The 13,681-nt window shown below is 40.0% G+C and overlaps 1 protein-coding gene across 1 annotated transcript; it reads right to left on the bottom strand.

The window, feature by feature from the left end:
• Nucleotides 1–5,102: 5,102 nt before the first annotated feature.
• On the bottom strand, nt 5,103–6,302 carry LOC149625329 (uncharacterized). Its single transcript, XM_089852135.1, has one exon. The coding sequence runs from the start codon at nt 6,300–6,302 to the stop codon at nt 5,103–5,105; it is 1,200 nt and encodes a 399-aa protein (XP_089708261.1).
• Nucleotides 6,303–13,681: the final 7,379 nt, after the last annotated feature.

Below are 13,681 nucleotides of genomic sequence, written 5' to 3'. Positions count from 1 at the left end.
ATTTTCAGGAATCGTGGGGGACAGAGAAAACCGCGTCATTTTACAAAAACACCAAGTATTTTTCATACTACTTTGTATTAGATTCGAGTAATTGGTGCGAACGAGAAAAAATTGTGTTAACACACTAATTCTGGCCCGTTCGGTCAAATGGGTGCAGTGAATACTCCAGAATTTTAATTTAACTCGCCAGTTTTGAATCGAAAAGTTTTCAATATATTATGACAGTTATTAACTTATGTTAATAGCATATTGTAATTGAAGACGATCCATGGTTTTAGGTTAATTTTCGAAGGGTATGAAATTCCCTTTATTGACATTTCGAAACTAACCACCGCGCCTGAATTTTTAAACGTACGTGAAAGAGATTTCTCTTAGACCATAACTTAAGTCCACGGATGTACAAATTAAAATTATTAATTACTCTTATTCTTGTTTTAGAATGAAAATGTTATCATTATAGCCAAGCCACGCTCATTTTTTGATGGCCGACAGGAATATTTCAGTCCGACTCCGGTTTTGGAAACAGTCCGGGCGATCATCGTGTCCGCTGCTCCGAAGAAAGTCACGTCAACATCCTTGTCATTCTTAAATATGGACACTCCGGTAAACTTTGCAATTACAATTCACTAAATATGCAATTCATTGATTTCCATTCTTGGTTCAATTAGGTGGTGATTATAACGGGGTTAACCTTGGTCCTTCTCTCACTATTGCTCGTAATTCACTCCATTGTAATCAACAAATACAAATCGTTGACCACCAAGAAAATTGTCAATAAAATGGCCCGAGAAACCCTGGAAAATATCTGGGAGAACGCGTCGCTCTTGTGCGCCGAACGTAAGCAATGAACTTGCTCACTAACATTTGAAAAAATCCCCCGCTATGCCAGATCAGAGAATAAGTCATTTTCGTATTGGCAATACAATTAGCAGAGAGTGCCTTGCCATAACGACAAATGGCTGGAGCTTTAATCAGACAAAATTCTGTTCTGTAGCGATTTCCCACATTTTGCCCCACATAACTTGTCGTCTGCTCGCTTCGTCGTGGCTGATCGGAGTGACTTTCATTCTGTTTTTCTTGGGTTGTTACTTGCGGACGGAGTTCACGACGGAAAGCTACAATCGCATCGACACTCTCTCGGACTTGATCAAATCGGGAATTCCACCTACAATGATCATGGAAAACGGAGTTTACGACTATCTGAAATATTTGGTAGATATGGGCGTGGTGGTGTTAAGATCTCCATTCGTTTGACGTCACTACTGCTTCCCAATAGGTAACCAGGGTTAAAGTTGTTAGAGAATGGCTTGACGCACTGGATCATGAGAAACTGTTTAGTACTATGAAGGATTATACGAAGCTTGATGGATACATTCCGATTATTTCTGGGGAAAAATCTCTAATCAACTTGGACCCCTATTTGACTTGGATAATGGCAGTATTCATTAGATCTGATTCTGAGAGCAAAATGATCTTGGCAGAAAAAGGAGGCCTTTACTTTTCGCAGCATGACCTTGTCTTTGACTACTCACACCTCATTTACAACACCTCTTGGATGAGAAGCTCACCGCAAGTGCACGAAAACCTCCAACTGATGTCGGTACTATTTTCTTATTGTACACCGATTAAAACGCTTGACCAATGTTTTTATTACAGCATGGAACCAATTTTCGAAACGCAAGTTTTCAAGTATGTATATTTTGTAAAGCAGTACATAATGGAACACATAATGTGGAAGAGACCGTTAAAAAACACTATGGCCTTGGACCTGAGTAGCGTAGTCGCTCCTTTCTGCTTGCTTTTCACGCTGTTGTCGGGAACAGTTGTCGCCGTAATAACTGAAAAATTCATCAACCGATTTGCTTAAATGCTGAAAATTTAACGTCATCACAGGAAATCTAATTTCTTGAAAATACAAAAACATTTCTGCTTTGTTGTGTCGTGTTCTTAAAGGACTTGTTCAGTGTTTAAAACGTAATTAAGGTTATTTTATTGTAGTCGTATAAATACACATTAGCGCGATACCGCGAGCGTCGTCTTTAACATTCTTAGTCCCGGCCCGATAACAAGTGCGGTCTTATCTAATCTAATCTTTATATAGTCGGTTAATTCTTCCCTGGTGATATCAAAGTTCTTTATTACCTTGTAGACTATAGATAAGCGTTTGGCCTACTACAATATAGATAAGCATTTGGCCTACTACAATATATCTCTCTCATAAAAAATGGCGTTTATTGTTGTTGATAATAAGTTAATCTGTCTGGGACTCTTGATGGGCGACTCGATCTGCGAATTGCTTGTCGGATGGGCTCTTCTTGATAATCCGGTCTGTCGACACTTTCCGATGATGAATTTTCTCGGTTAGTAATTGAGACGGGTGCTGACAGGTCTGTGGCTTTTTGACTAGTGTCCGCGCTTGATACTACGGGTGGATCGTTGCGGACAACCGGAACTGATGGACTGGTTATAGACTGATTGGGTCCTGAATCAGGAGTCAACATCTCTGACGATTCTCTATTGGGTACAGTACGACCAGACTCTGGAGAGGACGGATCCGATTGTTCGCGGCTGGGTGTACCTTCCGCTGATGTCCGAGCCTGCTCGGACGGATGTTGCAAGGCTGCAGGAACTAATTGATCGGCTGGGCGAACTGGTACCAAGTGATTTCCTAGTTTATGGGGAGCCACAGGAACAGGGTGACTGGACCTCGGAGGTGATTGATGTGAGTGCGACTGCTCACGATCTGTGATGGGTGTCAAGTGCCCTGTTCGGTATCGTCTACGAATTTGGTTTTGGTGTCTTCTCATGATGGCCCCTTCATCTGTGGTTACTTCATACATAGCGTTTCCGATAGCTCGTGATATCTGACCTTCGATCCACTTTTCTCCCCTTCCGTAATTTCTGGCATATATACTTTGTCCCACGGTCTCCTGAGTTGGGTCAATTCTGACTGGTCTTGCCTCGTATCCGTCTACTGGATGGAAGACGTCTAATAGTGTTCTAATGTTTCTGCCAAACATTAGTTGCGCTGGGGAGCGGCCCGTTGAAGATGGTGTTCTGCGGTGGTTGATCAGAAATCTCGCTAGTCTCTCGTCCAAAGTACCCTTTCGCTGTTCTCGAAGTCCATTGGTTACGATTTGTGTGATGTGTGACGAACTTCCGGTTATTTTTCTTAAGCTGCCTTTTACCGTTCTCACGTTTCGCTCTGCTAGACCGTTCGACTGTGGATTGTATGGAGCAATCAGCCTGTGTTGGATGGCGTTATTCATCATGAAAACCCGGAACTCTTCACTGCTGAAGCATGTGGCGTTATCGGATACCAATGTTTGCGGCAATCCGAACCGTGCGAACATTTGCCTCAGGGATGATGTGACTGCCGTTGAAGATGTTGATGCACAATTTGCCACCTCTATCCATTTTGAGTAGGCGTCTACCACGATCAGCAAGTATCGGCCCTCGACTGGACCCGCGAAATCCACATGTATCCTGACCCATGGCGATGACGGTTCTTGCCAAGGGATGTGGGTTTTGCTTGGCATCGGAGCATCCAACTGGCATTCTTGACAGGTTCGGACGATTTCTTCCAAGCGCGCGTCCAGCCCAGGCCACCATACCTTTGAGCGGGCCAGCGCCTTCATTTGACTCATACCCTGGTGTGTAGCGTGTAACTCCGTCAGTATGTTTTCTTGAAAGACTTCAGGGACAATAACCCTGTTGTTCCAAAGGAGAATGTCCTCTGCCACCGATATTTCATCCCTGCGTTTGCGATATTGGCTCAAATCCGCTGGGCTTGTTTTTGGCCATCCTTGCTGCGTGAATTTGAGAACTTCCCTTAGCTGGTTGTCTTGTTTGGTGGCCTCTCTGATCATCTTTCGTGTTATAGGAAACGTCTCCTCGTATGAAGATAAGAAGAACACGTGTTCTTCCGGAAGCGGGGCCTCGAATTCTGGTGTCTTCACCGGCAACCTGCTGAGAGCATCCGCGTTATTGTTCATAGATCCTTTTTTATAACGTATTTCGTAATGATATGCAGCCAATGTTAACGCCCATCTTTGAATCCTGGCCGCAGCCATGATTGGGATGCTTTTACTTTCTGAGAACAGAGTGACCAACGGCTGGTGATCGGTTAGCAAGGTGAATCGTCTTCCCAAGAGGTATACCCCAAATACTATCGCCAACGCTTCTCTTTCTATTTGAGGATAATTTTTCTCCGCCTTGGTGAGTGTTCTTGAAGCGAAGGCGATTGGGCGTTCTATTCCAGCTTCGTCGGTATGCGATATTACCGCTCCGATACCGTAAGGTGATGCGTCACATGCCAATATAACCGGTTTGTTTGGATCGTAGTGAGTCAGCAAGTTCGAAGATTTCAGGGCAATCTTGACCTTGGCAAAGGCCGTTCGCTGTTCGCTTCCCCAAGCCCAGGGAATTCCTTTTTCCAGTAAGCGGTGCAATGGTGCTAACATTGTTGAGGCATTCTGTATGAACTTTCGGTAATATCCAAACAACCCCAGGAAAGATCTGAGTTGTTCGGTATTTACTGGTTCCGGTGCGTCATCGATGGCTTTGACTTTATCTTCCAGCGGATGAAGGCCATCTTTATCGACACGATGACCCAATATTTCTATCGAGTCTTGGAGGAATTGACACTTTTCCTGTCGGAGTTTCAGCCCTGCCTTCGCCAGTGCTCCCAGAACGTGATCCAACCGTTGCAGAAGTTCGTCAGGGTCCCTTCCGCCGATGGGTATGTCATCTTGGAATACGGCCGTGCCCTCAATGCCTTGTATCACGGTTTCTATGTGACGTTGGAATAGTGCCGACGCGGAAGCAACACCGTACGGTAATCGATTGGGTTTGTACAGTCCTTTATGGGTGTTGATTACGACCACTTGTTTAGACTCCTCGTCTAATTCCAGCTGGGTGTATGCTTCCCTAAGATCGAGTTTAGCGAAATACTTGCATCCTGCCATCTCGGAGAAAATGTCCTCTGCTAGTGGCAATGGGTATTGTTCAATATCCAGTACTTGGTTAGCCGTGCGTTTGTAATCCCCGCATACCCGTAAGCTGTTCGTCTTTTTGACCAGAGGGACTATCGGGGAAGCATATTACGAATGTGGGATGCTGGTAATTATTCCGGCGGCCTCAAGGCGAATGAGTTCCTCTTCTAGCATGTTGCGTATGGCATACGGTACCGGTCTGGCTTTGCAAAATTTGGGTTTTGCTCCCGGCTTGACATGAAGGTGGACTTTGACCCCTCTGAGCCGTCCTAGACCCGGGGTGAATAAGTCGCGGTGAGCGTGCAATATCCTGCCAAGTGACGCTTGATGGTTAGTGACGTGTGCTATCCTCGTTGATACGTGATTCGCCCCCTTTCGAAGTACGTTTAATCTTGAAAATATCCATTGTCTTCCGAGCAAAACTGGACCTTTTCCTTGGTATAGTAAAAGTGGAAGGCGGTCGTGTACCTCTCCGATTTGCGCCTTGACGTTGGTGACTCCCAGCACGGTGACTTGGTGGCCAGAAAAGGATGTGAGACTGTTGTTGAACGGTTCTAATGCCTGGTGGTGTCCGTGTCTTTTAAACTCTTCATATGGCATCAGCGAGTATGCCGATCCTGTGTCTAGCTCCATTCGCGAGGTGATTCCGTTGATTTGGCATTCTTTGTAAACAGGCTCTAAGGTGTTACTGGACAGCGTGCCGTGGACATGAAACAAATGATATTCACATGGCGGCTCAAGACCTGTGACGTTCCTGGGTGCTACGTTGTGCACCGCCCCTTCTTCCCATCTGTGATGGCTGTCTACAGGTTGGTCGTATTGGTCCGTATGCTGTTGTGCCATGGTATGTACTTCGAAGCGTTCCGAGCGTGAATCGGGACGACGGCATGCCTTTCTAAGGTGTCCCTTGAGTCCACATTTGTGACAGGTGAATTCGGAATACGGACAACGTGTTGAATTATGCTCACGCGATGTACATCTGTTGCACCCGAGATTTTGGTGTGATGTCGGTGGTTTCCTTGAATTTCGGCTTCTACGCTCGCCATATTTTCCTCTCGTGTCGGCGCGTACGATGTTTGATTGTGAAATCTTGTTGACTGGTTCCAGGAGTGAGTCGGACCTCCCTTTGATTTCCTTCGTATTTTGTGCTGCTGTCTCCATCGTTTGGGCCAGTTGTAGTGCTTGCGCTAACGTTATGTCTGCCTCGGCCAGCAGCCTATTCTGAATGGTCTCATGCTGGATGCCGCAGATGAATCTGTCTCGGAGCATGCGATTCAAAAAGTTTTCATAGTTGCAATGTTCGGCCATCTTACGGAGTTCTGAGAGATACGTATATAGCTCTTAGCAGTCTGGTAAATAAGAATATTTTTAAAACTTTTTTGACCCCCTCGTGTCAAAAATAGCAAACTGGTCCTCGAACTTGTCCCACCCGTAGTAGGTTTCCTATAGATTTGCAATTGATAAACTGGTCCCAAGGACCAATAACCACTGGTAATTCTTGAATTTAAAAAAAGTTTCAAGCAAAAAATTAATAGATAGAGAAAGTGTGCTATTTACCAGACTAGAGCCTAGACGCAGTCACGCGTTACTGCCATGTGTTAGAAATTCCCACGAATTCTACCTTCGAACATAATTTCGGAAAAGTGGAAAATCGTTAGGTTATTTCTAAAATGGAAATCCAACCTTAAAGGGGATAAATTTTTCCGATTTAAACATCTGTTTTCAATGTTAAACTTTACGACTTCTGAAGTCGCAATTAATTACAGTTATTATCCACAACACTAGAAACAATATTGATCAGACTGTTTGGGGCAAGGCGTTGCGTGTAAAACACGAAAATCATGCAACACGCTTTTACTTCTGTATCGAGTCAAGCTTCAAGATTTCAACAAATTGGGCCATTTTATTTTATATTCCAAACGCGGGTTAATGTTCGGGAGAGGGTAGTTAACAATCAGAGCAGTTGGCACAATGTTAATGACTCATGACCCAAACTCGACTTGGAAATATACCTGGGACCCTATTCTCTAAAAATCTAAATCATTTGGACGATGATCCAAATCTAAACGTTTGGATCGGCTCCATTTGGATAGGGCGCTTAAAACCGTATTCTCTAACCCAAATCCAAATCGACATTTGGATCTCCCACCAAACCTTAATCCAAACCAAATGTACGTCACTTCCTCTTTCATTACGTAATTTTACTTAGTGTTTATTGGTCAATTCTTTTGCGGCGTTTAATGTAAAAGTAAAATGTTTTTAAGCCTTGGAATTTTGCATGTTAGATTGTAATAATTTTGTAAAATTAAGAAACCTCTTAATTTGATAGTTTAAGCTTATTAGGCCTAATTAATATTAATTGGGAAATTAATTTGAATGAAAAATAGGTGGATATCTTTTATTAATTGGGAAATAATTCACACATTTTACATTTAAATTTTGGAAGTAAACATTTATTTTGTGTATATAAAATTCAGCATTAATTTCACTTAAGGCAATAAACTAATTACCTACGAGGAATTAAGTAGTACATATGTTAAATACTAGAATTTAACTCGTTTCAAAACTAATATGGTTTTGAACCGGTTTTTAGTAACTTAGTTAAAAACTTTGTGATTGTCGATGGTCATTATTGTAAATTAACCAATGGTGGAACCAATTTTTTTTAAACTCAATGAAACTGAAATATCAATCAATCATCTACTGAAAGAGGTATCAACCTACTTTTTTTCAAAAGAAGGTAAATAAGGATTAGATGGCTTGCTGCTCCAAACAAGACTTTTAATCACGAAGAGAATATTTTGTTAATTTTGGTCAAATTTAGATATTCGGTAATCTAGTTGATATGACTAAAGCACTTTTTGCCCATGCCTATTTTAAACTTTAATCACAGATTTCGCTTACCATTTCACAAGCATAATAAACACTACTGAAGGACGCAAATCTATCTGTGATAGGTAATGGTGACCAATATAGCAATTTTCCCAATTAATCGGTTTGAAGGTCATTTGCACATTTCTATTCGTTAATTTGAAATGTTGCGAGAGAAATTTGAATGGAATATAAGTAGATATCTCTTGATATCTCTTTCAGTATTTCAATTAAGCTTTGATTTCAACATCGGTTAATTTACGATATGGGCTTATGATGGTAGTCTGTTTATAAGATTAAATTACTTTAAGTGTCACTAGACAGTATCTACCTCCAAAATCGAGAGTTAGTAACTTTATAACCATCTCCTCATCACAGGATATCCGAGGGTCAATTTCTTATATCATTGACATGTGATAATCTGACGAAGGCTCACTATAGCTCAGTCAAGTTGAGTCAACTAACTTTTGGCAAGGCCTAATACCGTTTTGCTTGACTTGTCGCCGTCAAATTCCTTTTAAAGCATAGATCATATAGTATCCACCCTTGATTTTCATTACGCAACACACGTTGGATTCGTAAACCTCGACGCGCACCACGATTAGAAGCATTAAAATGCAAACACAACAACACACTGAGCTCATACATTTTTAGTAAATAACATTTCTCACTACAGCTGTTTTCGGGGCTGAAGCGACCGAAAGACGGCGATAAAGAAAAATTCTCCGGCTCTTTAAACGGGGGTAGTTTCGAAGGAACGAAATTCAAATGCAAGGCGCGTCCTTTCAACGAAAAACATTGATTTCTTACGAATACGGACGTTTTACTCAATTATAATATTGAAATTTTATACAATTAAGTAATATTTAAGAAAACAAAGCACTTATTTCAAGGTCTAAACTTTAAAAATACGACGCTACGAGATGGACAAGTAACGGGGCTTAAAACCAGGGGCAAAAAAAAAAAATTATTTTTAATTAAATGCCAAAAATCAACGGTAAGCCAAGGCTTAGCGCAATTTCACCGCCTTAAAAAAAGTGCCAAGTTTAGAAATAGATTGTGGGACAATGAAAAGGTGGAAAATTATGACATTGGGCTTATATTAAAGCTAAAAACCTACTTTATATTATATTTGAAATCCAGCCATATGCAAGTCCTCAAAAAATATGAAAATGACAACGAAAAAGGACCCACTCTCAAATTTTTTTCCCCTTAAAAAAATGGCGGCCACAAACGGGGTGAAAATGGGGAAAAGAGCTATCCAAATGACGATTTGGCCGGCCATTTGGATAGGGTTTAACCAAATGAAAAGGGATTTGGAGTTACAGAATACCGATTAGTGTCATTTGGGGATCAGCAACGATCCAAATGTAGTTAGAGAATAGGGTCCCTGATTCCAACCTTCCAAAGGCGAGAACAGTTGAGTTTTTCTTTCTATATTCATGGGCAACTTACCAAATCAAGAGTGTCGATAGAGTGTAACCAAAAGTAGATATCTATCTATCTACTTTTGGTGTAACTAAACCAAATAACACACAAGCTAAAAACTGTTATTCATACCTGTATTTTCAATGCAAATTTTTTTAAGATAGGTTACGTTTTTTGTACTGGAAAATGTCAGTTATTATTTTTCTTAGCTTAATTTGAAAACAAAACCTTAAATCGGAACTTTTATTAACTAATAAGGCTTTATTTGTTTTAAAGGGATATTATTAGCAGAAATTGAGTATTTTTTTCTGTTTCCTTATGTTAAAATATGCCTTCTTGAATTTTTTCCGATTTTTTAAAACGCTAATTGAAGTTTTTTATCCTAAACATGCATTTGAATTTTTGTAAAGCGACCTACCGGCCAATCAGATCCCGCGGTTTACAAGAGGTAGTCGCGAATCTTTTCTCACGCGATCATAGCCCACAGCCTCACGCTAGTCTCATTTTCGTCGTCTGCTATACGCTTGGATTCTTATTCGTAATTAATATCCTAGACCCAGAACTGTGTGTTACATCCTTTAACCATGGAGGAAGGATACGAGCTATGGGCTCTATAGGAGAGGCCAACTAATAGGCGCGCGGGAAGCCAAAACGGGTCACGGTGGCGCCGCCAGACGGCGAGTAAAGTAACTAAAGTTTGAAATAAAATTCGAAACCATGGCGGGAACAACAAATCGAAACATGTGGTTAATAAATGATTGCAGTGCTCCTAACTGCAAAAATAATAAAGGAAATGCTAGAAATTTGTCTTTTTTCCGATTTCCCAAAAATGAAGAGAGGTATTTATTAAAATTATAACCTGAATGAACATTTTTGCTAAGCCTAACATATTTACTTTTAAAGGTGCTTGCATTGGGTAAATAATAGTGGTTTATCAGAGCTTCGAGGAAAAAGTTCTATTGAACTATATCAAAAAAAGAGGCTATGTGGAGAACATTTTGAAGATTCATGTTTCATGAATATTACGGAAAGGTTTGTATTTTATTTATTTATTTATTTAAGATTACATTAAGACAATATCTGCATTTTTCCTCAAGGAATAAACTTGTTCCAAATTCTGTACCCACGCTCTTTGACACTGTGAATCCTCCGCAGATTAACGACAAAATAATAAATAACCCTGAACTTACTGAAGACCCTCAAATCGCAGATAATACTGAAATGCACGATCTTGAATCTATTGATGACCCTGAAATATACGACACCCAATACATTGATCCTCAACTGCCAGATTCTCAACCAGGTCCAGCTTTCGACAGTAGCAGAAACCCTAAAGCTTACAGTCAAAGCCTTCAAGGAGTTATTTCGCGTAACTCAAACATGAACTTAGTCAAAGATTCTAATTCTGAAGATGAAATCTTCAAGTTAAAAAGATTACTAGAAGCAAACAGTTTTAAGCATGACAACAAGTTGAAGAAGTTAGGGAAAAAAGTAAAACAGCTAATGAATAAAAATAGCAAAGCTATGAAGAACAACAAAAAGCTAACCATGAAGCTCAATGAAGATCTTATTGAAAGACATTTTCCTAATTTGCCCGAAACTGGTAAAATGTTTCTTAAAATGCAACTAAGATTGAATAAGAAAAAAAACACAAGAGGAAAAGCTTATAACAGCACTGAAAGGCAGACATGCTTAGCGTTATATTACCAGGGACCAAAAGCATACAATGTTCTACGTAAAATGTTTTTTGCCTGCTCCCAGAACAATAAGGAGATGGCTTGAAAGTGTTCCGGCTCAACCTGGTATCCAACCCGCACTTTTGCAGCTGCTCAAAGCTAAATCGCAAGTTATGTCAGGAGAAGAAAGATTGTGTGTCTTAAGTTTTGATGAAATTGCATTAAAGGAGGGATTACAGTATGACCCCAATAAAGATGTAATTGATGGGTTTGTTGATTTGGGTGATAAGCGCACTGCTCATCAGGCCAACCATGCTTCAGTCTTTATGCTTGCGGGCTTAACATGCAATTGGAAACAGCCTTTTGCCTATTATTTCGTTAAAGACAACATGAAAAAAGATTTCCTTCATGATAAGCTACTGGAGGTTATAGAAACAGTTCTAAGCATTGGTTTTCAACTGAAATTAGTTGTCAGCGACCAAGGAACAAGCAATGTATCAGTATACAAGAGGTTAAATATAACCGAGGAAACTCCCTACATCATAATTTAAGAAAAGAAAATATTTTTTATACACGACATTCCTCATTTACTGAAATCTGTACGAAATAGATGGAAAGAGAATGATTTTAAAGTAGGAACAGATACTGTTTCATGGCAACATATCAAAATGTTTCACTTCACCGATCCTCAGTCAGAATGGAGAACTGCCCCAAAATATATCAATCCTACAAATTTTCAGAAAATGAAAGTAAAATATGCTTCTCAAGTTTTTAGCCAATCTGTTAGTATGGGAATGTATTTTCACATGCTTCAAGGAAACCTCAAAAAGGAATATGTAGGAACTGCTAATTTCATTCAGAGAATGGACACACTCTTTGACATCTGTAATTCAAATAACTTAACTGACACTAAGTGGAACAGGAAACCTCTGAAGAAAGACTGTGAAGCTTTGAGTAAACTAAAAGAAATGCTGGAATGGATAAAGTCAATCAAGGTTGATTGTAAAAGACAACCACCTTGCATTAATGGATGGAAAATTGCCATCTCATGCTTACGCCAACTGTCAGACGACCTATTTACAAACTATAACATCAAGTTTCTGTTGACAGCAAACCTAAATCAAGATGTTCTTGAAAACACCTTTTCCAAAATTAGATCCCTGAGCGGCAGCAACGATAATCCCACATGCCAACAGTTTCGAGCAAACTACAGGAAAATATTGGCATCATCACTCATTGCTTTATCCCAAAGAGCAAACTGTAGTGGTGCATCTGGTAATGCCATGCATTTACTTGAACTCCTTACTCAAACCAGGGTTCAAATGACAAATGAAACACCAGAGGAAGAGGATTTTTCATTTTGCAATTCAATTCCTGACGTAACACATCTTGACCACGTTCATTTTGATGAAACTGAAAAGAAAATACTAACCTACATGGCTGGATATGTTGCAAAACGTGTCCTGGAGAATCACAATTGCAGTGTTTGTGAAACTGCATTGGTTAAACCAGATAAAAAGATGACAGTAAATGATGAAATTCTCATTGTAATGAAATCATACTTCACCAACTCAGAATCTGATTGCGGGGGATTAAAATTTCCAACCGATCAATTTGTCGAAGCCATACTTTGGATTAATAGTATGTTTCAACAGATTCATTCTAATATCTTACACGAAAGGAATTTGAAAGCGAAGATCATGTGGCTACTTAAAAGACAAGCCAGCAAAATCTCTCTACCAACAATTTGTCCAAAAACGCAATTAGCGATTGAAGATTTGTTTACCCGGTTCAGAATTAACCGCAATATTGTTGTTTACAATGAAGAGACTGAGTTTTTTAAATCTGAGACTAGAAAAAGTCGAAAGTTAGCTTAAGTTTTACATCAGTAATGTTGTAATCATTTTATTTGTTCATTTATCAAAATCCAGAGTTATTTATAATAAAAACTTTCGAAAATAAAAAGAACTTAGCACTTAGCAGACAAACCTGTTTTTTATTGCGCAATCATTTTATTTCAAACTTTAGTTACTTTACTCGCCGTCTGGCGGCGCCACCGTGACCCGTTTTGGCTTCCCGCGCGCCTATTAGTTGGCCTCTCCTATAGAGCCCATAGCTCGTATACTTCCTCCATGCTTTAACAATTAGCGGGCTATATCGTTCAACAATTAGCAGGTTTGTGCTTTTACGATTTACTTAGACTCAAGTTAGTCTCGTTTATTAAAATTTTGCATGTTGAACGATTGTCTAAATTATTAGCTTAGCTAAGGCTTACTGTATGTTTACCTTGATGAGAAAAATATAATAACATGAAGTGCCTAGTCTGTGGAGGAACTCGAAGGCTCTCTGGTGGACCCTATGCTATTACTGGTGTAACATTTCATTAGAACTTAGCACTTAGCAGACAAACCTGTTTTTACACGTTATTGCGCAATCATTTTATTTCAAACTTTAGTTATTTTACTCGCCGTCTGGCGGCGCCACCGTGACCCGTTTTGGCTTCCCGCGCGCCTATTAGTTGGCCTCTCCTATAGAGCCCATAGCTCGTATACTTCCTCCATGCTTTAACAATTAGCGGGCTATATCGTTCAACAATTAGCAGGTTTGTGCTTTTACGATTTACTTAGACTCAAGTTAGTCTCGTTTATTAAAATTTTGCATGTTGAACGATTGTCTAAATTATTAGCTTAGCTAAGGCTTACTGTATGTTTA

The sequence above is a fragment of the Phalangium opilio genome, unplaced genomic scaffold (assembly GCF_054372755.1).
Source record: "Phalangium opilio isolate 3A_F unplaced genomic scaffold, DU_Popi_V2 ptg000105l_1, whole genome shotgun sequence".
NCBI lineage: Eukaryota > Metazoa > Arthropoda > Arachnida > Opiliones > Phalangiidae > Phalangium > Phalangium opilio.
This window is presented reverse-complemented; position numbering and strand designations above follow the sequence as displayed.

Coding starts and splice junctions, on each gene's coding strand:
- LOC149625329 (XM_089852135.1), bottom strand. CDS start 6,302: ATGGCCGAACATTGCAACTATGAAAACTTTTTGAATCGCATGCTCCGA.